Source organism: Oncorhynchus mykiss, chromosome 6, assembly GCF_013265735.2.
Source record: "Oncorhynchus mykiss isolate Arlee chromosome 6, USDA_OmykA_1.1, whole genome shotgun sequence".
In the NCBI taxonomy this organism is placed as follows: domain Eukaryota; kingdom Metazoa; phylum Chordata; class Actinopteri; order Salmoniformes; family Salmonidae; genus Oncorhynchus; species Oncorhynchus mykiss.
In genome coordinates this window covers 89,894,532-89,915,801 of record NC_048570.1, presented here as the reverse complement: position 1 = coordinate 89,915,801, position 21,270 = coordinate 89,894,532, and the positions used below count along the sequence as shown (strand labels likewise).

General features: G+C 42.6%; 1 protein-coding gene across 1 annotated transcript; it reads right to left on the bottom strand.

Moving 5' to 3' along the window:
* Positions 1 to 1,944: 1,944 nt before the first annotated feature.
* Positions 1,945 to 20,482, bottom strand: LOC110513766 (inactive serine protease PAMR1). The gene is made up of 12 exons (XM_036981795.1): positions 19,931 to 20,482; positions 15,474 to 15,653; positions 14,389 to 14,514; positions 9,640 to 9,754; positions 9,180 to 9,397; positions 8,852 to 8,959; positions 8,116 to 8,316; positions 7,605 to 7,832; positions 7,098 to 7,164; positions 5,338 to 5,600; positions 4,430 to 4,746; positions 1,945 to 2,827 (listed from the first exon to the last, which is right to left on the bottom strand). The coding sequence occupies exons 1-12, from the start codon at positions 20,148 to 20,150 to the stop codon at positions 2,255 to 2,257; spliced, it is 2,616 nt and encodes an 871-aa protein (XP_036837690.1). The 5' UTR covers positions 20,151 to 20,482; the 3' UTR covers positions 1,945 to 2,254.
* Between the last annotated feature and the right edge of the window lie 788 nt (positions 20,483 to 21,270).

Genomic DNA, 21,270 nt, shown 5'->3' with positions numbered 1-21,270 from the left:
TATGATTATGATGCTGATATGATTATGATATGGTTATGATATGATTATGATGCTGATATGATTATGATATGATTATGATATGATTATGATATGATTATGATGCTGATATGGTTATGATATGATTATGATATGGTTATGATATGATGCTGATATGATGCTGATATGATTATGATATGATTATGATATGATTATGATATGATGCTGATATGATGCTGATATGATTATGATATGATAATGATACGATTATGATATGATATGGTTATGATATGGTTATGATATGGTTATGATATGATATGATATGGTTATGATATGGTTATGATATGATATGATTATGATATGGTTATGATATGATATGATATGATATGATATGGTTATGATATGGTTATGATATGGTTATGATATGATTATGATATGATATGATATGATATGGTTATGATATGATATGATATGATATGGTTATGATATGATATGGTTATGATATGGTTATGATATGGTTATGATATGGTTATGATATGATATGGTTATGATATGGTTATGATATGGTTATGATATGATATGATATGGTTATGATATGATATGATATGATATGGTTATGATATGATATGATTATGATATGGTTATGATATGATATGGTTATGATATGGTTATGATATGATATGATTATGATATGGTTATGATATGATATGATATGGTTATGATATGATATGATATGATATGGTTATGATATGATATGATTATGATATGGTTATGATATGATATGGTTATGATATGGTTATGATATGATATGATTATGATATGGTTATGATATGATATGGTTATGATATGGTTATGATATGATATGATTATGATATGGTTATGATATGGTTATGATATGGTTATGATATGATATGATATGATATGGTTATGATATGATATGATATGATATGGTTATGATATGATATGATTATGATATGGTTATGATATGATATGGTTATGATATGGTTATGATATGATATGATATGATATGGTTATGATATGATATAATTATGATATGGTTATGATATGATATGATATGGTTATGATATGATATGATTATGATATGGTTATGATATGATATGGTTATGATATGGTTATGATATGATATGATTATGATATGGTTATGATATGATATGATTATGATATGGTTATGATATGATATGATTATGATATGGTTATGATATGATATGATTATGATATGGTTATGATATGATATGGTTATGATATGATATGGTTATGATATTGGTTATGATATGATTATGATATGGTTATGATATGATATGATTATGATATGGTTATGATATGATATGGTTATGATATGGTTATGTTATGGTTATTATATGGTTATGTTATGGTTATTATATGGTTATGATATGGTTATTTTATGGTTATTATATGGTTATTTTATGGTTATGATATTATTTTATGGTGATGTTCTGGTTATATGGTTAGGATATGGTAATTTTATGGTTATGATATTATTGTATGGTGATTTTCTGGTTATATGGTTAGGATATGGTAATTTTATGGTTATGATATGGTTAAGATATGGTTATGATATGGTTATTATATGGTTATGTTATGGTTATTATATGGTGATTTTATGGAAGAAATGGGACATTTTCAGATTGCAGGAATTGTGTACAGATCCTTGTGACATGGGGCTGTGCATTATCATGCTGAAACATGAGGTGATGGCGGCGGATGAATGGCACGACAATGGGCCTCAGGATCTCGTCACGGTATATTTTGACCTTTTATTGTCCCCAACACAAGGTGCACCTGTGTAATGATCATGCTGTTTAATCAGCTTCTTGATATGCCACACCTGTCAGGTGGATGGATTATCTTGGCAAAGGAGAAATGCTCACTAACAGAGATGTAAACACATTTGTGGACAACATTTGAGAGAAATAAGCTTTTTGGAGCATTTTCTGGGATCTTTTATTTCAGCTCATGAAACATGGAACCAACACTTTACGTGTTGCGTTTATATTTTTGTTCAGTGTACATAATAGTAATTAGAGGTAAATATACATCATAGTAAATAGTGCCAGGGATGACTGTCCTCCCCACATCTCGTCTTAGGAAGTTTCCAATTGGCTCAGCCGAATACACTGCCAAGCACTTAGCCCTGTTATCTGTTTCAGGGAACTGGCAACAGTGAGTAAGTGAGTTGTTAGAAAAATAACACAGGCTGTCAATGATGGCGACAGAGTGGCTGAGTCAAATCAGAGATCTACTTCATGTTTTTCTGTATCCAGTCTTTGAAGTTGTTTATCCGGGTATGGACTGTGTAAAGCCCTGGGCCACAGTTCCATTTCTCATAACCAAAACTTTCTAATGCCAGAAGCTCCCAGACAACACTATCATCCCCCTGTCCCCCCGAAGGACCCGATGATGGCTTAGAGGCAGGAGATGGTATGATTGTAATGCCTGCACTGACAGTGGGACAAGGCTTGGTGGGATTGAGAGGGTGGCGCATTGCACACAGCATATTGTCAGTGATGGTGACAGGGGCCCCACTCTGAGCAAACTGCCTCTCGCACTGAACGACATCCCCCAGCTCGACTACTCCAGTCTGGGCTGTCTCGGCGTCTAGGCTGTGTTTGGAACTGGACCTTGAGTCAGATGCAAGGAGCCAGCCTGTGGCATAGCCCTGTGTGGCGGTCACCTCCCCGCCTTGCATTTTGGGGAGACACACGGGCAGCACACGCTCACTGATCTTGGCCTTGTCCCGTAGCTTCAGAACGGCCAGGTCCGAGTCCAGTGTCACAGGATCAAAGCTGGGATGGACCAGGACAGAGGAAACCTGTTGGATCAGAGGAGACATGAGACAGATGGACTAAAATGAATGCCGTGCGGAGAGTTAGAGCAGTGGCAGCTTGCTTGGCTCAGTCTAAACACATAAGTGTCCCAGCATGCAACTTGGCCGGACCTAAGCACAGCTTACTGACTTGCCATGTGCATTGAGATTTGGTCGGTGAGGTTGGCAACAATAGTCTTACAATCTGTTCTCCGGAGGGAAGTGTTTGTGCATAACGCAAGGAGGTCTAATTGTTTAGGACAAACCCCCAACCTTAGTTTCCTACATCTCCCATTGACATGACAATATATGATTTATACCAGTGTGTCATACAGATGTAGGATCTTAATTTGATCATCCTGTTGCAGAAGAACAGTGCTGGAAATGTAAAACCTGTAGTGTATTTGAGGTTTAGAAAGGCTTCTGAAGTTTGTAATTTACACTTTGAAATGACAGACTTGATTAGCCTTATGCAAAATGTATCAACCCCAACAAACATGTCCATTAACTCTAATCCATATAATAATTCACATTTCCTGGTGCTGCAAGATTATTTTCCTGCTGTTGCAAACTGGCTCAAATTAAGATCCTACACCTGTAGGTGTTTCTCAGTTCAGGATTTGAAGTGACTGTATTGCCCCACATTTTAGCACCTTATGGGCCTACTTGAGGCTCCATTTACCTAATGATTTTACAATGCTGACAGAAATGTGTTTCAGTGAAATCTGATGACATCCAAATATTACATATGATATGTAATATCATATGTATTTAATTTTAATTTTACCTTTATTTAACTAGGCAAGTCAGTTAAGAACAAATTCTTATTTTCAATGATGGCCTAGGAACAGTGGGGTTAACTGCCTGTTCAAGGGGCAGAACGACAGATTTGTACCTTGTCAGCTCGGGGATTTGAATTTATTTACTGATGATATCCAAATATTATAATTTGTTGGAAATTATTATGTGGAGGACACAGGATCTTTTAATGTTTTTTTACAGTTATACCACAACAAGATTTAGAGGAATAATCTGATGTGATATGGAAATCAAGACAATTAGACTGCACCTTTAAAATGGGCCACTCATAAATCACCTTGGCATGTTTTGGTAGGCATTAAAGGAGCAATCTACAGTTCCTTCATCCACTTATTAATTCATGATAAATACCCATTGGTACCCATTCTTATATACATTATTTTAGAATATAACGTAGTTCAATTGTCGTACCCCGTCTGAACTCAACATATAAGTTTATTTTGCTCCAACGTTTGTAAACAACGTAAATGTAAACAAACCCTGTATAGCCTCAAAATACGGCTACAATATAATGTTCTATATCATTATGGATGGTCAGTCCTTGCAATCCGTAGCTCTGTCTAAGAATTTGAGAGTGGTGACATTTCTCCAGCCACATTCCACAGCTTTTTACCAAAAACAGTGGTGGTGTGTCTGCTTTGTTATTGTTTCAACTTCAGATTGGACCTTGTAGACGTTGTCAAGACCGTATTATAACGGCTTCACAACTGTATTCACAGACTTCAAGAGAGACTTTTACCCCCCTGTGTAGATAGAGCATCCCTCTAGCTTAGCATCACTCACACCCACCTGCAGTTGTTTCAGTGTCCTCATCTGGCCCGGGCTGTGTATTCCCATCACCACTTTAATGTTGGCTGGATCTACCCACTGCGGCTTGCCCACTCCTGCCACCACCAGGCAGTGAGCTGCCACCAGCACACTGAGCTGGGTGACTAGTGCTCCACTGCACGCCAGCTGCCAGGGAGAAGAGGCCTCCTCTGGTGCCGTCTGTAGGCCAGAGCCAGCTCTGCGGATGATGTGGGAGCGGAGATAGATGGCTGCATGCCAGGGCCATCCAATCTTAGTGAGGTTCTGAGGGCTGAAGGCTGCTGGGAGTTGACCACACACTGTTACAGAAAGAGAGAGGAGTAGGTGTCAGAGATGGGAGAGGAAATAGGTTGTTTCTGACTATGTTTCTAACACCATGTACACCTATGGAGGCAGGTAGCCTAGCGGTTAAGAGTGTTTGGTCAGTAACCGAAAGGTCGCTGGTTCGAATCCCCGAGCCAACTAGGTAAAAAATCTGTCAAATGTGCCCTTGAGCAAAGCACTTAACCGGAGCATCTGCAAACCGACGTAAATGCATTAGGGACACTTGAACAGTGATTTAAAATGTTTCATTAATGTGTACTGAATTGTATTGGGGTGGTTAGAGTGTTGGGCTAGTAACCGAAAGGTTACAAGTTCATATCCCCGAGCTGACAAGGTGGGGGTTGCTGTCGTTCTGCCCCTGAACAGGCAGTTAACCCACTGTTCCTAGGCCGTCATTGTAAATAAGAATTTGTTCTTAACTGACTTGCCTAGTTAAATAAAGGTCAAATAAAGTGGGACCATATTTGTAAAACCAAATATTTTCATTCCCTCAAGACATTGGCTGACTAAGTTTGAGTACATCTCCCTTTCTTTGCATCTGTTCTTTAAGTCGGCGCTGCCCTCACCTGGCGAGCAGGAGACATGATGCCCGCTCCACCTGCCAGTCTTCAGACAGGTGCGCCGGGGGCTACCGTAGTGTTGGTAGAGAGAGGAGGCACACTCATACTCTATGCTAGTGTACAGCTGGTGGAAACCACGGGGGATTTCCCTCAGGACAGGGTCTTGGGTGCTGGGGAGGTTCCCTGAGGAGGGTGGGTCCATGCCAGGGGGGTGACTGTCATAGACCGTATGCCTGGATGAGGTGTGAAGCCTGTGGACTGGACTTTTCCTGTAGTAGGGGACAGAGAAGGTGTCTGTGTACAAGGAGAAAAGCTTAACATTGGGCATGTTTAAAAGAGATGTAGAATAAATGTTTACTGGGAAGTTATTGTCTGTAAAACACGTGTCAAACTCATTCCAAGGAGGGCAGAGTGTCTGTGGGTTTTCGCTCCACCCTTGTACTTGATTGATGAATTAAGGTCACTAATTAATAAGGATCTTCCCTCACCAAGATGTCTAGATCTTAATTGAAAGGAAAAAAACAAAAACCTGTAGACATTTGGCCCTCTGCGGAATGAGTTTGAAACCACTGCTGTAAAATAAAACCTAATCCACTCAAAAACTAGAAGTGTATAAATTCAGTCAAGGTGCCGGCTTTGTACAGATTGACATACAAACAGTCAGAATGAGACGTATGGTAGTGTTAGTACGGCTCATACTTGGATGTACGGCTCATACCTGGATGTACGGGTCATACCTGGGTGTACGGGTCATACCTGGGTGTACGGGTCATACCTGGGTTTACGGGTCATACCTAGATGTACGGGTCATACCTGGATGTACGGGTCATACCTAGGTGTACGGGTCATACCTGGATGTAAGGGCCATACCTGGGTGTACGGGTCATACCTGGATGTACGGGTCATACCTGGATGTATGGGTTATACCTTGATGTACGGGTTATACCTTGATGTACGGGTCATACCTGGGTGTACGGGTCATACCTGGGTGTACGGGTCATACCTGGGTGTATGGGTCATACCTGGGTGTACGGGTCATACCTGGGTGTACGGGTCATACCTGGGTGTACGGGTCATACCTGGGTGTATGGGTCATACCTGGGTGTAGGGGTCATACCTAGATGTAGGGGTCATACCTGGATGTAGGGGTCATACCTGGGTGTACGGCTCATACCTGGATGTACGGGGTCATACCTGGATGTACGGGTCATACCTGGATGTACAGGTCATACCTAGATGTATGGGCCATACCTGGGTGTACGGGTCATACCTGGGTGTACGGGTCATACCTGGGTGCACAGGTCATACCTGGGTGCACGGTTCATACCTGGATGTACGGTTCATACCTGGATGTACGGGTCATACCTGGATGTACGGGTCATACCTGGATGTACGGGTTATACCTGGATGTACAGGTCATACCTGGATGTACGGGTCATACCTGGATGTACGGGGTCATACCTGGATGTACGGGGTCATACCTGAGTGCACAGGTCATACCTGGGTGTATGGGTCATACCTGGGTGTACAGGTCATACCTGGATGTACGGGTCGTACCTGGGTGTACGGGTCACACCTGGGTGTACGGCTCATACCTGGATGTACGGCTCATACCTGGATGTACGGGTCATACCTGGATGTACGGGTCATACCTGGATGTACGGGTCATACCTGGGTGTACGGCTCATACCTGGGTGTACGGGTCATACCTGGGTGTACGGGTCATACCTGGGTGTACGGGTCATACCTGGATGTACGGGTCATACCTGGATGGGGCCTTTGGCTTCACAACTTTGTGTCTCACCAGCTCAGATACCTTAGGCTCTCGACAGGCTGTGGACACAGAGGAAGAGCCCTTAACCACGTAATCAACAGTATTGTCCAGTAACCTAAACAGCAGCACTAAAGCACTATACAGTCTGATGTTATTTAAGCAATAAGGCCCAAGGGGGTGTGATATATCGCCAATATACCACGCTTAAGGGCTGTTCTTATGCACAACGCAACAAAGAGTGCCTGGACACAGCCCTTAGCCGTGATATATTGGCTATATATATATATTACAAACCCCAGAGGTGCCTTATTGCTATTATAAACTGGTTACCAACGTAATTAGAGCAGTAAAAATGTATGTTTTGTTATAACCGTGGTACACTGTCTGATATACCACGGCTTTCAGACAATCAGCATTCAGGGCTGGAACAAGTCAGTTTATAAATGTGGATAAACATGTGCAAGTGTTTTATCTAAATGGCTGTTTGCTGTCAGTATACCTCTCACACACAGTGGTTGCCGGCCACTCCACGAGCCATCCGGGAGACAGGTGCTCCGGGAGCCTCCACTCAGGATGTAGGAGGGGTTACAGAAGTAGTCCACTGTGTCAGGACCTCCTCCAGAGCCCCTGACCAGCTGGAGGTAGCCATGGTGCAGCCTGGCTGGAGGAGGACACACCCCGAGCCTTCTGACTGGGTCTGCACCCCTCTGACTGGTTCGAATGGGCTCTGAGAGACACAAAGAGATGGAGGAGAGTCATGTTTTGAGAAATGGGCTGGTCATTCAATGGTCTACCATGACTATGGTGTGTATGTTCATTCCTTGTGTACTCTCTTCTCGTTTTCCTTGTGTAATCTCGTCTCGTTTTCCTTGTGTAGTTTATTTTATTGACACGTGAGGCATCATCTAATGCAATGCAGCTGTTCCATCAGTACTCAGGTCTGCAACATTCCTGTCTGTGGAGGGGATCAATAAAGTCGATCCATTCATTTACATGATCTTTAACTTTACCTTTATCTACCTTCCCACAGATGGGCACCGTGCCACTCCAGGTGGCGTTGGGCAGGCAGGTCCTCTGGGGGCTGCCAGTCAGTGTGTAGGGTGGGTGGCACAGGTACTGAACAGCCAGGAGCTCATCCTCCAGGCCGTACACAGAGAGGAGCTCCCCGTTCACGGGCCTCGCTGGCAACACACACACCTGACTCCTAGCAACTGGAAGACAGAGAGAGTGTTGTCTGTGTATAAATATTATATCAACCATCCCCAGTTTGGTCTGGACTCCTGAAATGACCCGTAACCTTTTCCTGCAGTCAGTGACCAATAGCGCCCCCTTTTGGCCTCATGGGTGGAATGTTCTATTTTAAATAAAAGATTTACAAAAAATGTAACTGATGAAAATCGAGTGTTTCTATGTCAAACCGTTTTGTTATATGTCAGTCTCCTGTGCATATAAAGTGTAATATTGTAATGCAAACACAATATTGAAGACATTTCAACTCCATATCTGACATTGTCTTCTTTTTTCTAAGCCCATAACCATGTGTGTGAGGTGAATACTTCTGTTTCAATGTAGATTTGTTTAAGACTACCAAGAAACACTCTGTGTGACCCTGATTTAGCCCACTGCAGTAAAAGGTTTTCCTCCCAGGAAGCAGGAGAGCTAGGTTTTATAATACCTGAATGATAATGAATAACTCACTTTGTTTGGGGAGGAAATGAGGTTATGGCTACCAGACGGATCACTAACCATTCTCACACAGTTGACCTGTGTAGCCTGGCAGACATGCACAGTGAAAAGACTGTACTGGGTTCAGCAAACAGGTTCCATGGTGCTGACAAGGGGAGGGGCTGCACGCTGCAAGGGAGCCGCAAATACAAAACAAACAGACAATTAGACAAATGATTCATGAATAATGAATAATAGGCTGAGCAACAGACAGGCTGACTGACAGACCTGCCTGGCTGATAGATTGAAATAATTAAAATCATCTTGACCAAAATGTAACCATATAAGGACATGCAACATCTATGCTAAAGTCTTGTTCATAATGGCAATAAAACCTGCCTGTAGCTACCTGAGCTCTGCTGAAAAGCGGCAAAGAAGCCATCAAAGTTGTTGTAGCCATCTGAGACAAACAGGACGTGCAGCCTGCTTCCAGAGGTTCTGATTGGTGGAGGCAGCTCATTCCCACAAAACCGGCCAATGACGGGGGAGCTCAGGCTGTCACCATCTCGCAGCTCCACGTAGTCATAGTGACAGTTGTGGTCAGGCTCTAGACTAAGCATGGAGAACCTGGGCGGAACCAAACAAGGTCTTTGTTATCATCATGTTTGGCTGTTAAGTAGGGTAAGATATTAATCACATATACATCTTACTACCCTTAAAAAAAAAAAAAATCAGTATGGATCCATGAAAGCTGCGACTGGATTGTGACAGACAACTTCCTCATAGAATACCATTCAACTTCATGAAAGCCAATGAGAGATTCAATGAATTTGACAGTATAGTACAGTATAATCAATTCAGGGACCCACCTGAGCTCCACGTTCTCCCCTTTCTCTACCTGCACCCTCCACTCACAGTGCGCATTGATGGGGTAACTCTCCAGCATTATGTGGCCCTGGGCTCTACGAATCACCCCTCCACATGCTAGGGACAAGAACACATACTCTGAGCTCCCATAATGCAATAGAAAATAACTAGAGATTAGAACATAGATGTTTGTAGCAAGTCATTCAAGTCGATGTGTAATGAACAGTGTTGGGGGAAGCTCCTCTGAAAATATAGTTTACCAAGCTACCAATTACATCACATCGGCAGAAGTTGAGCTACACTGAAGTTATAAACACAGCTTTCTTAACTGAAGTTACTTTTGATTTGATTTCATATATAAATATAAAATGTCATAGAATACAAATTGCAAGAACAGATCACACTAGAGTCAGAAGTTAACATAGTGTTTAGTTTAGCCTATTAAACATACAAACTATGTTTCAAGTGAGAATTAGACAGGTCTGATGAACTAGACAGGTCTGATGAATTAGACAGGTCTGATGAACTAGACAGGTCTGATGGATTAGACAGGTCTGATGGATTAGACAGGTCTGATGGATTAGACAGGTCTGATGGATTAGACAGGTCTGATGAATTAGACAGGTCTGATGGATTAGACAGGTCTGATGGATTAGACAGGTCTGATGAATTAGACAGGTCTGATGGATTAGACAGGTCTGATGAATTAGACAGGTCTGATGGATTAGACAGGTCTGATGGATTAGACAGGTCTGATGGATTAGACAGGTCTGATGGATTAGACAGGTCTGATGAATTAGACAGGTCTGATGGATTAGACAGGTCTGATGAATTAGACAGGTCTGATGGATTAGACAGGTCTGATGGATTAGACAGGTCTGATGGATTAGACCGGTCTGATGGATTAGACCGGTCTGATGGATTAGACAGGTCTGATGAATTAGACAGGTCTGATGAATTAGACCGGTCTGATGAATTAGACAGGTCTGATGGATTAGACAGGTCTGATGGATTAGACAGGTCTGATGAATTAGACAGGTCTGATGAATTAGACAGGTCTGATGAATTAGACAGGTCTGATGGATTAGACAGGTCTGATGGATTAGACCGGTCTGATGAATTAGACAGGTCTGATGAATTAGACAGGTCTGATGGATTAGACAGGTCTGATGGATTAGACAGGTCTGATGGATTAGACCGGTCTGATGAATTAGACAGGTCTGATGGATTAGACAGGTCTTATGAATTAGACAGGTCTGGTGGATTAGACAGGTCTCATGAATTAGACCGGTCTGATGGATTAGACCGGTCGGATGAATTAGACAGGTCTGATGAATTAGACCGGTCTGATGAATTAGACAGGTCTGATGAATTAGACAGGTCTGATGAATTAGACAGGTCTGATGGATTAGACCGGTCTGATGGATTAGACAGGTCTGATGAATTAGACAGGTCTGATGGATTAGACAGGTCTGGTGGATTAGACAGGTCTGATGAATTAGACAGGTCTGATGGATTAGACAGGTCTGATGGATTAGACAGGTCTGATGAACTACGCGGGTCGGATGGATTAGACAGGTCTGATGGATTAGACAGGTCTGATGGATTAGACAGGTCTGATGGATTAGACAGGTCTGATGAACTACGCAGGTCTGATGGATTAGACAGGTCTGATGGATTAGACAGGTCTGATGAATTAGACAGGTCTGATGGATTAGACAGGTCTGATGGATTAGACAGGTCTGATGAACTACGCAGGTCTGATGGATTAGACAGGTCTGATGGATTAGACAGGTCTGATGAATTAGACAGGTCTGATGGATTAGACAGGTCTGATGGATTAGACAGGTCTGATGGATTAGACAGGTCTGATGAATTAAACAGGTCTGATGAATTAAACAGGTCTGATGGATTAGACAGGTCTGATGAATTAGACAGGTCTGATGGTTTAGACAGGTCTGATGGATTAGACAGGTCTGATGGATTAGACAGGTCTGATGAATTAGACAGGTCTGATGAATTAGACAGGTCTGATGGATTAGACAGGTCTGATGAATTAGACAGGTCTGATGAATTAGACAGGTCTGATGGATTAGACAGGTCTGATGAATTAGACAGGTCTGATGGATTAGACAGGTCTGATGAATTAGACAGGTCTGATGGATTAGACAGGTCTGATGGATTAGACAGGTCTGATGGATTAGACCGGTCTGATGGATTAGACCGGTCTGATGGATTAGACAGGTCTGATGAATTAGACAGGTCTGATGAATTAGACCGGTCTGATGAATTAGACAGGTCTGATGGATTAGACAGGTCTGATGGATTAGACAGGTCTGATGAATTAGACAGGTCTGATGAATTAGACAGGTCTGATGGATTAGACAGGTCTGATGGATTAGACCGGTCTGATGAATTAGACAGGTCTGATGAATTAGACAGGTCTGATGGATTAGACAGGTCTGATGGATTAGACAGGTCTGATGGATTAGACCGGTCTGATGAATTAGACAGGTCTGATGGATTAGACAGGTCTTATGAATTAGACAGGTCTGGTGGATTAGACAGGTCTGATGAATTAGACCGGTCTGATGGATTAGACCGGTCGGATGAATTAGACAGGTCTGATGAATTAGACCGGTCTGATGAATTAGACAGGTCTGATGAATTAGACAGGTCTGATGAATTAGACAGGTCTGATGGATTAGACCGGTCTGATGGATTAGACAGGTCTGATGAATTAGACAGGTCTGATGGATTAGACAGGTCTGGTGGATTAGACAGGTCTGATGAATTAGACAGGTCTGATGGATTAGACAGGTCTGATGGATTAGACAGGTCTGATGAATTAGACAGGTCTGATGGATTAGACAGGTCTGATGAATTAGACAGGTCTGATGGATTAGACAGGTCTGATGAATTAGACAGGTCTGATGGATTAGACAGGTCTGATGGTTTAGACAGGTCTGGTGGATTAGACAGGTCGGATGGATTAGACAGGTCTGATGAATTAGACAGGTCTGATGGTTTAGACAGGTCTGATGGTTTAGACAGGTCTGATGGATTAGACAGGTCTGATGGATTAGACAGGTCTGATGAACTACGCAGGTCTGATGGATTAGACAGGTCTGATGGATTAGACAGGTCTGATGAATTAGACAGGTCTGATGGATTAGACAGGTCTGATGGATTAGACAGGTCTGATGAACTACGCAGGTCTGATGGATTAGACAGGTTTGATGGATTAGACAGGTCTGATGAATTAGACAGGTCTGATGGATTAGACAGGTCTGATGGATTAGACAGGTCTGATGGATTAGACAGGTCTGATGAATTAAACAGGTCTGATGAATTAAACAGGTCTGATGGATTAGACAGGTCTGATGGATTAGACAGGTCTGATGAATTAGACAGGTCTGATGGATTAGACAGGTCTGATGGATTAGACAGGTCTGATGAATTAAACAGGTCTGATGGATTAGACAGGTCTGATGGATTAGACAGGTCTGATGGATTAGACAGGTCTGATGAAATAAACAGGTCTGATGAATTAAACAGGTCTGATGGATTAGACAGGTCTGATGAATTAGACAGGTCTGATGGATTAGACAGGTCTGATGGATTAGACAGGTCTGATGGTTTAGACAGGTCTGATGGATTAGACAGGTCTGATGGATTAGACAGGTCTGATGAATTAGACAGGTCTGATGAATTAGACAGGTCTGATGGATTAGACAGGTCTGATGAATTAGACAGGTCTGATGGATTAGACAGGTCTGATGAATTAGACAGGTCTGATGGATTAGACAGGTCTGATGAATTAGACAGGTCTGATGGATTAGACAGGTCTGATGGATTAGACAGGTCTGATGAATTAAACAGGTCTGATGAATTAGACAGGTCTGATGGTTTCGACAGGTCCGATGGATTAGACAGGTCTGATGGATTAGACAGGTCTGATGGATTAGACAGGTCTGATGGATTAGACAGGTCTGATGAATTAAACAGGTCTGATGAATTAGACAGGTCTGATGGTTTAGACAGGTCTGATGAATTAGACAGGTCTGATGAATTAGACAGGTCTGAATGATTAGACAGGTCTGATGAATTAGACAGGTCTGATGGATTAGACAGGTCTGATGAATTAGACAGGTCTGATGGATTAGACAGGTCTGATGAATTAGACAGGTCTGATGAATTAGACAGGTCAGATGAATTAGACAGGTCTGATGGATTAGACAGGTCTGATGAATTAGACAGGTCAGATGAATTAGACAGGTCTGATGAATTAGACAGATCAGATGAATTTGACAGGTAGGATGCCAAAAAAGTAAGGAAATGATTGCCTACTTCACACATTTGTCTTTTAGCAAAAAAAGTAGTGTGTAGTCCCAGTAGTTAGAGACACCACTATATAGCTAAATAGTAGTGTGTAGTCCCAGTAGTTAGAGACACCACTATATAGCTAAATAGTAGTGTGTAGTCCCAGTAGTTAGCTACACCACTATATAGCTAAAAAGTAGTGTGTAGTTCCAGTAGTTAGCTACACCACTATATGGCTAAAAAGTAGTGTGTCGTTCCAGTAGTTAGATACACCACTAACGTTAAATGGCTAAAAAGTAATTAACTACTGAAATGTTACCAACATTTCAATGTAGTTCACTACTCCCCAACACTGCCAATGAAACAAGTGAAAAACTCCCAAGGACTGTAATTTAGAAAATGCTCTACCCCTGAAACAGCTGACTCACTCTTGCAGTCTCCACCTGCCCAGCCCTGACGACAGTCCGTACAGAATCTCCCTCGGATGAAGAAATCATCCTTGGCCTCCCACGTCCCATTGTGACAGGTTTTACAGTTCTCAAACAGACTGCAGCCTGAGGGAAGAGGAGAAACAGGGGAGCCAGGAGATCAGGTCAGTGTTCTGCAAGCAGCTAAATGACATGCAATTTCAACCAATGTTTTATCACGTTCAATGTTTTGGTTAATTTAAACGTTTATAAATCTGTAAGAAAAAGTGAATCCTTGTAATTACATCTTAACGTTAAAGCGTTATCAACATGTGAAGAATAAGAAGACAAAAGTCAGTGTACAAACAGTTGTATTGGGTAAGAAAGCTGGAAGGGAGTAAGAGGGAAGCAGTATAGGGCACAGATTAAATAGAAGGAGACAGATGTCTCACAGGATGTAGAAATCTGAAGTGTCCGTTTAGAGCTTCTTCTCACCACCAAATTTGGTGATGGGAGGAAGTCCAGGGGCGGAACGTGGGAGAAAATTGAGTTAAATTAAACTTGGTGTCAATACAGTTCTCTTCCCAAATTACAATCTGTTATGAACAGAGTGGACTAAGTTTTGTATACTTGACCCTTTACCAAAGTTCCCAAAAATGGTTTTGTTTACAAGGAAGGCAACGGCGAATTTAATTATTGCACATGAACACTTCACAAAGAAGGTGTTACCTAGCAGAAATATGCAAATATATGCTAAAACATGACAACAGGATCTCGCTAGGTCGTGCTTGGTTCTGCCCACCTCCATGCCTGTTCTGCCCACCTCCATGCCTGTTCTGCCCACCTCCATGCCTGTTCTGCCCACCTCCATGCCTGTTCTGCCCACCTCCATGCCTGTTCTGCCCACCTCCATGCCTGTTCTGCCCACCTCCATGCCTGTTCTGCCCACCTCCATGCCTGTTCTGCCCACCTCCATGCCTGTTCTGCCCACCTCCATGCCTGTTCTGCCCAATATGCTTAATTTGCTCCCACTGGAAATGACAACGATGAGATATTTTGGGGGTTAGTTACCAGTATCTTTGGTAGAGGTCTGATAGGTTGTTTACCAGGGTGGATGATGCAGGGGTCACACTGGTCCAGTTGGTTGCGGCAGCAGGGGACGGAGTAGCCCACCCGTGCCCCCTGGGAAGGACATCTACACTGGATCAGCTGGTACTCACAACAGTCCCTACACATGTGGTTCCACTCTGAGCTGGGACACTTGTCATCCACCACACCTCTGGAATCTAAAATCAATCAAATGTATTTCATAAAGCACATTTTAGCGTGGCAAGTAACCTAACGGTTAGAGCATTGGGTCAATAACCGAAAGGTTGCTAGATCGAATCCCCGAGCCCAGCAAGTTGAAGAATGTGCCCTTGAGCAAGGCACTGAACCCTAATTGCTCCAGGGTCACTGTTGACAATGGCTGACCCTGGTCGTGACCCCTGAGGGTGTCTCAGGGAGAGTTGGGATATACAAAAATAAACACATTTCCAATTCACACATGTATTAACACATACCTGCACAACACATGATACCCAGACTAAACTCAAAACAACAAGCTATGTCGTATCAAGTGAGTTTCACATAAAGAGACTGGCATGTTGTGAGTCAAGGTATCCTAGTGGTTAGAGTGTTGGACTTGTAACCGAAAGGTTGCAAGATCGAATCCCCGAGCTGACAAGGTAAAAATCTGTCGTTCTGCCCCTGAACAAGGCAGTTACCCCACTGTTCCCCGGTAGGCCGTCATTGAAAATAAGAATTTGTTATTAACTGACTTGCCAAGTTAAATAAAAAAAACATGTCACGAGGCATGGCATTCATTTGTCTATGATTACTGCTTCTGTAAAATAACATGCTCTATAGTCTACATGAATGCATGTCTGCATTCATGACATGTACTTGCCAAAATAATATTTAGCTACAGTTTGAAAGCAACACAAAACAAGGACACCTCGTCTGTACATATATTTTAATGTTTCCTCTCTGTACTGGAAGAATGTTTTTTTGGGGGATAAAGTCATTTGTATGAAGCTTACTTCTGCTATCTCAGAGATCTGGTTATCATATTCGTTTGACTAGGGCTCTATAACGCTGCGTTTAACCTGGCAGACCAATTATAATATATATTTTTCACTAATTGGTCTTTTGACCAATCAGATCAGCTCTTTTGCCAATGATTTGGACAAAATATCAGAATTGTGCTCTCTGTGTAAACGCAGCCATAGCTACATTAGTAGTTTGGGTCCTGGATGCTGAAACAGCCTTCTAGCAGTGTGTATAACAGACAATATGCCACGGGTATGATGCTAAACTAATTTGCAGTCGTATTTATGTTGGTAAACAGTTTATAATGGCAATATGAGGGGTTTGTGGTATATAGCCAATGTATCACTGCTAAGGGCTGTGTCGTAAGAACAGACTTTAGGTGTGGTATATTGGCCAAGATATAACAACTCCTCGGGCCTTATTGCTTAAGTATAGCATGTGTACACTGGAGGAGGGTATAGGGTAGCAATCCTCTGTGAGACTATAATTGGTTAGATACCTCTCATCAACTTCCAGGTGCCTTGTGGCAAGTTCTACGTGATTCTATGCTGTGATTCTACAGTTCTCTGGTGACTAACTCTGCTGAGTGGGTTAATCCTATTGGAACAAGGCTAATGTGCTTGAATCGTAAATTCATGTTTCACAGTTCACATCGTGCTCCCCCAGGGGTCATTACAATAGCAAGAAACCCCCCAAACCCAATCTGACCCTGTCTCGTGATGGTTCCAAAGACATGTCTTTAACCCTCTAGGGACTAAACCCTGTCTAATCTGGGGTTCTACTATCTATATGGAATTGTTTTAAGAAGGTCACACCAAGGGTCAGTTACCTATTTGATATGACATTTTAAGACTCCTTGAACTATAAAATACAATATAAAAACAAACAGTTGATGAAAAAATGTATTTGGCCAAACTGCTCATACAAACACATCGAATAACAGATTCACTACATGGAACAACAGATGGTCCACCCCCCCCCAAAAAAATATAAAGGAAGTTTGTTCTGAAGTGTCTGTCCTATATCTGAGAGAAACATTTGTTGTTGTTTCAGCATTAAGTCTCCATATATACTTCCATTCATTTTTCAACTGTTACCGGGGGACCTTCAGGCACGTCTTGTGAGGCCTGTGGGCGTCCTAGAGCATAACAACCACATGTACGTGTTCATGAGAGTCTCACATCCTATTAGTGTGTAGCCCAAACTGTTGGGACGCTACAGACAGAAGTCGGCAGATCGTCTGTACCGACTTCAGACGAGTTCTGATACGTTTTGTGGGGGTTGTAGAGCAAAACGGAGAACACCACCGTGTTCGTTAGTCTCATCTTTCCATAGAGGGGTCAAACTCTTCGGATGCTACAGACAGAAGTCGGCAGATCGTCTGTACCGACTTCAGACGAGTTCTGATACGTTTTGTGGGGGTTGTAGAGCAAAACGGAGAACACCACCGTGTTCGTTAGAGCCTCATCTTTCCATAGAGGGGTCAGGTCAAACTCTTCGGACGCTACAGACAGAAGTCGGCAGATCGTCTGTACCGACTTCAGACGAGTTCTAATACGTTTTGTGGGGGTTGTAGAGCAAAACGGAGAACACCACCGTGTTCGTTAGTCTCATCTTTCCATAGAGGGGTCAGGTCAAACTCTTCGGACGCTACAGACAGAAGTCGGCAGATTGTCTGCACCGACTTCAGACGAGTTCTAATACGTTTTGTGGGGGTTGTAGAGCAAAACGGAGAACACCACCGTGTTCGTTAGTCTCATCTTTCCATAGAGGGGTCAGGTCAAACTCTTCGGATGCTACAGACAGAAGTCGGCAGATCGTCTGTACCGACTTCAGACGAGTTCTAATACGTTTTGTGGGGGTTGTAGAGCAAAACAGAGAACACCACCGTGTTCGTTAGTCTCATCTTTCCATAGAGGGGTCAGGTCAAACTCTTCGGATGCTACAGACAGAAGTCGGCAGATCGTCTGTACCGACTTCAGACGAGTTCTAATACGTTTTGTGGGGGTTGTAGAGCAAAACGGAGAACACCACCGTGTTCGTTAGAGTCTCATCTTTCCATAGAGGGGTCAGGTCAAACTCTTCGGATGCTACAGACAGAAGTCGGCAGATCGTCTGTATCGACTTCAGACGAGTTCTAATACGTTTTGTGGGGGTTGTAGAGCAAAACGGAGAACACCACCGTGTTCGTTAGTCTCATCTTTCCATAGAGGGGTCAAACTCTTCGGATGCTACAGACAATTTTGTGAGAAGACCAATTTTCGAGATGTCTCATGGTCTGACAAATATCTAGCTCTGTCACCCTTCACCTTTCACGTTTCACCTTTCACCGCAGATTCGGAAGTGCAACATTGGCGGATTGAAATGTATCTAGGCGAACAGATATCTCTAGTTTAAACTGACGTCTTTTTACAGGGATTATTTTGTTATGCTAATTCGATTTCTAGGGGGTTTAATAGAGTCCTACAGTCATACATATTCTCATTACAGTCTGGTCAAAATGAGTGTGGCAATACATAGACAATATCCCCAGCTTTTTAACAGCAGGAAACTTAGAATCCAGACTTGACTAGGTCAGTGACTAGAGAAGTTATAACCCAGACATGACTAGGTCAGTGACTAGAGAAGTTAAAACTCAGACATGACTAGGTATGTGACTATAGAAGTTAAAACTCAGACATGACTAGGTATGTGACTATAGAAGTTATAACCCAGACTTGACTAGGTATGTGACTAGAGAAGTTAGAACTCAGACTTGACTAGGTATGTGACTAGAGAAGTTATAACCCAGACTTGACTAGGTATGTGACTAGAGAAGTTAAAACTCAGACATGACTAGGTATGTGACTATAGAAGTTATAACCCAGACTTGACTAGGTATGTGACTAGAGAAGTTACAACTCAGACATGACTAGGTATGTGACTAGAGAAGTTATAACTCAGACTTGACTAGGTCAGTGACTAGAGAAGTTATAACCCAGACATGACTAGGTATGTGACAATAGAAGTTAACTCAGACTTGACTAGGTCAGTGACTAGAGAAGTTAACTCAGACTTGACTAGGTCAGTGACTAGAGAAGTTATAACCCAGACATGACTAGGTATGTGACAATAGAAGTTAACTCAGACTTGACTAGGTCAGTGACTAGAGAAGTTAACTCAGACTTGACTAGGTCAGTGACTAGAGAAGTTAACTCAGACTTGACTAGGTCAGTGACTAGAGAAGTTAACTCAGACATGACTAGGTATGTGACTATAGAAGTTAACTCAGACATGACTAGGTATGCCCATATGACTCAGAGAGGAAATAAATTACTCAGCAAGTGCAAAAGAAAAACTCTAACAATGGAAGTTGTGTGAACAGTTCAGAATAGGGAGGCTAATACAAGTTACAGCAGGCTTCGTAGAGTCATACATCTGAATTAAATGTGTTATCATCAGTATATGATGAAATCATCGCTCTAGCTCTTACCGTGGGGCCAGGCAGTTGCATGAAGGCAGAGTAGAATGACATGGAGAAGAAGAGGCAGGAGGTGTCTGGGTTGCAGATGCGGGGGCATTGTCGTTCTCCTAGTGGGCTGCACCCTCTGGCACACAAGGACCATAGAGCTAGGAACCAGAACACACATGATGTCACTGAGGAGTGACAGGAGTCCGGAATCTAAAGTGTTCCTGTTCAGAACGCTCCACATCAATCCCACTATCCTCTCTTTCTCTGGGCTCTAGATGCAAAGCAGCTGTTGAGAACACACACTCACCACACTAAAAGAGAGATTTAACCCTTTCTTTTCACCAGGAGTGGCACTGGCATTCTGCACTCTCTCTCTCTCTGTGATGACGGACAAGCTCCATGCATACTCACCATGCATCTGAACTCTCCAGCTTCTGTTTTTACAGACGTGCCATGTGGAGTTCTGGAAGTCCAAAGGAAAAGGGGAGTGGCTGCATATTGGCATGTCGAGAGTGTTGCAGGGAAAAACACTGTCACTTTTAATGGAGAGAACAGAGATGGCGAGTTGATGATACTCCAGGGAAAGATGTTTTCCGTCTGTGTATGGCAGGGGAATTCAGGGAAGCCTGAATCAGGACGTCATTGTACTGGCTCTGGCCTGCGAGATCTGCGGGGAGGCCATGCCAACAAACAGTGATAAGCAGAAATAATGTCATTCCTGTTCCTGTTCATAGTTGTCTATAGGAGCGAACCTGGGCAAAGCTTCTATACAGGATGACAGTGTATTCTCTACAAAAGGGCCCCAGGCGATGGGGCGGACAGGCACTGCACAGCTCATTGCAAATCACTGTTTGTTTTTCATTACCTGGCTTGAATACAGTTCCCATGTAACAAGAGAAACTCTTTTTCCAGGCATTGCATCCAGATGGGACTGGGAGTTAAGATTTTAACTGACCATAGGGACCAGAACCATTAGGTTTAATGGACATTTTGCCTCCTAGTTCCAGTGAAGGTTGAAAAGAAACCAAAGAAACCCCCCCTATACTTGATGTACTATAAATTACAAACCCTAGCCAGTAACTCTTCCACCCTTGTGTACATCTGAGGAATACAGACTTTTCAAATGCCTTATCCAAAAACAGTCTTCGGGAATCGACTACAGCCGAGGTAAATGGAAAAATCACGTATATTTTATTTTGAGTGGACCATCCCTTTAAGCAATATGGTAATGGCTTAACATTCCCTTTCAGAAGACAAGAGACACCTGGTGGTTACGTATAGAAACAGCATCTAATTAGGAAAAACACATTTTACACTTTTACAAATTTAAGTCAAAGCACAAATTGATTTAGAGTACATCC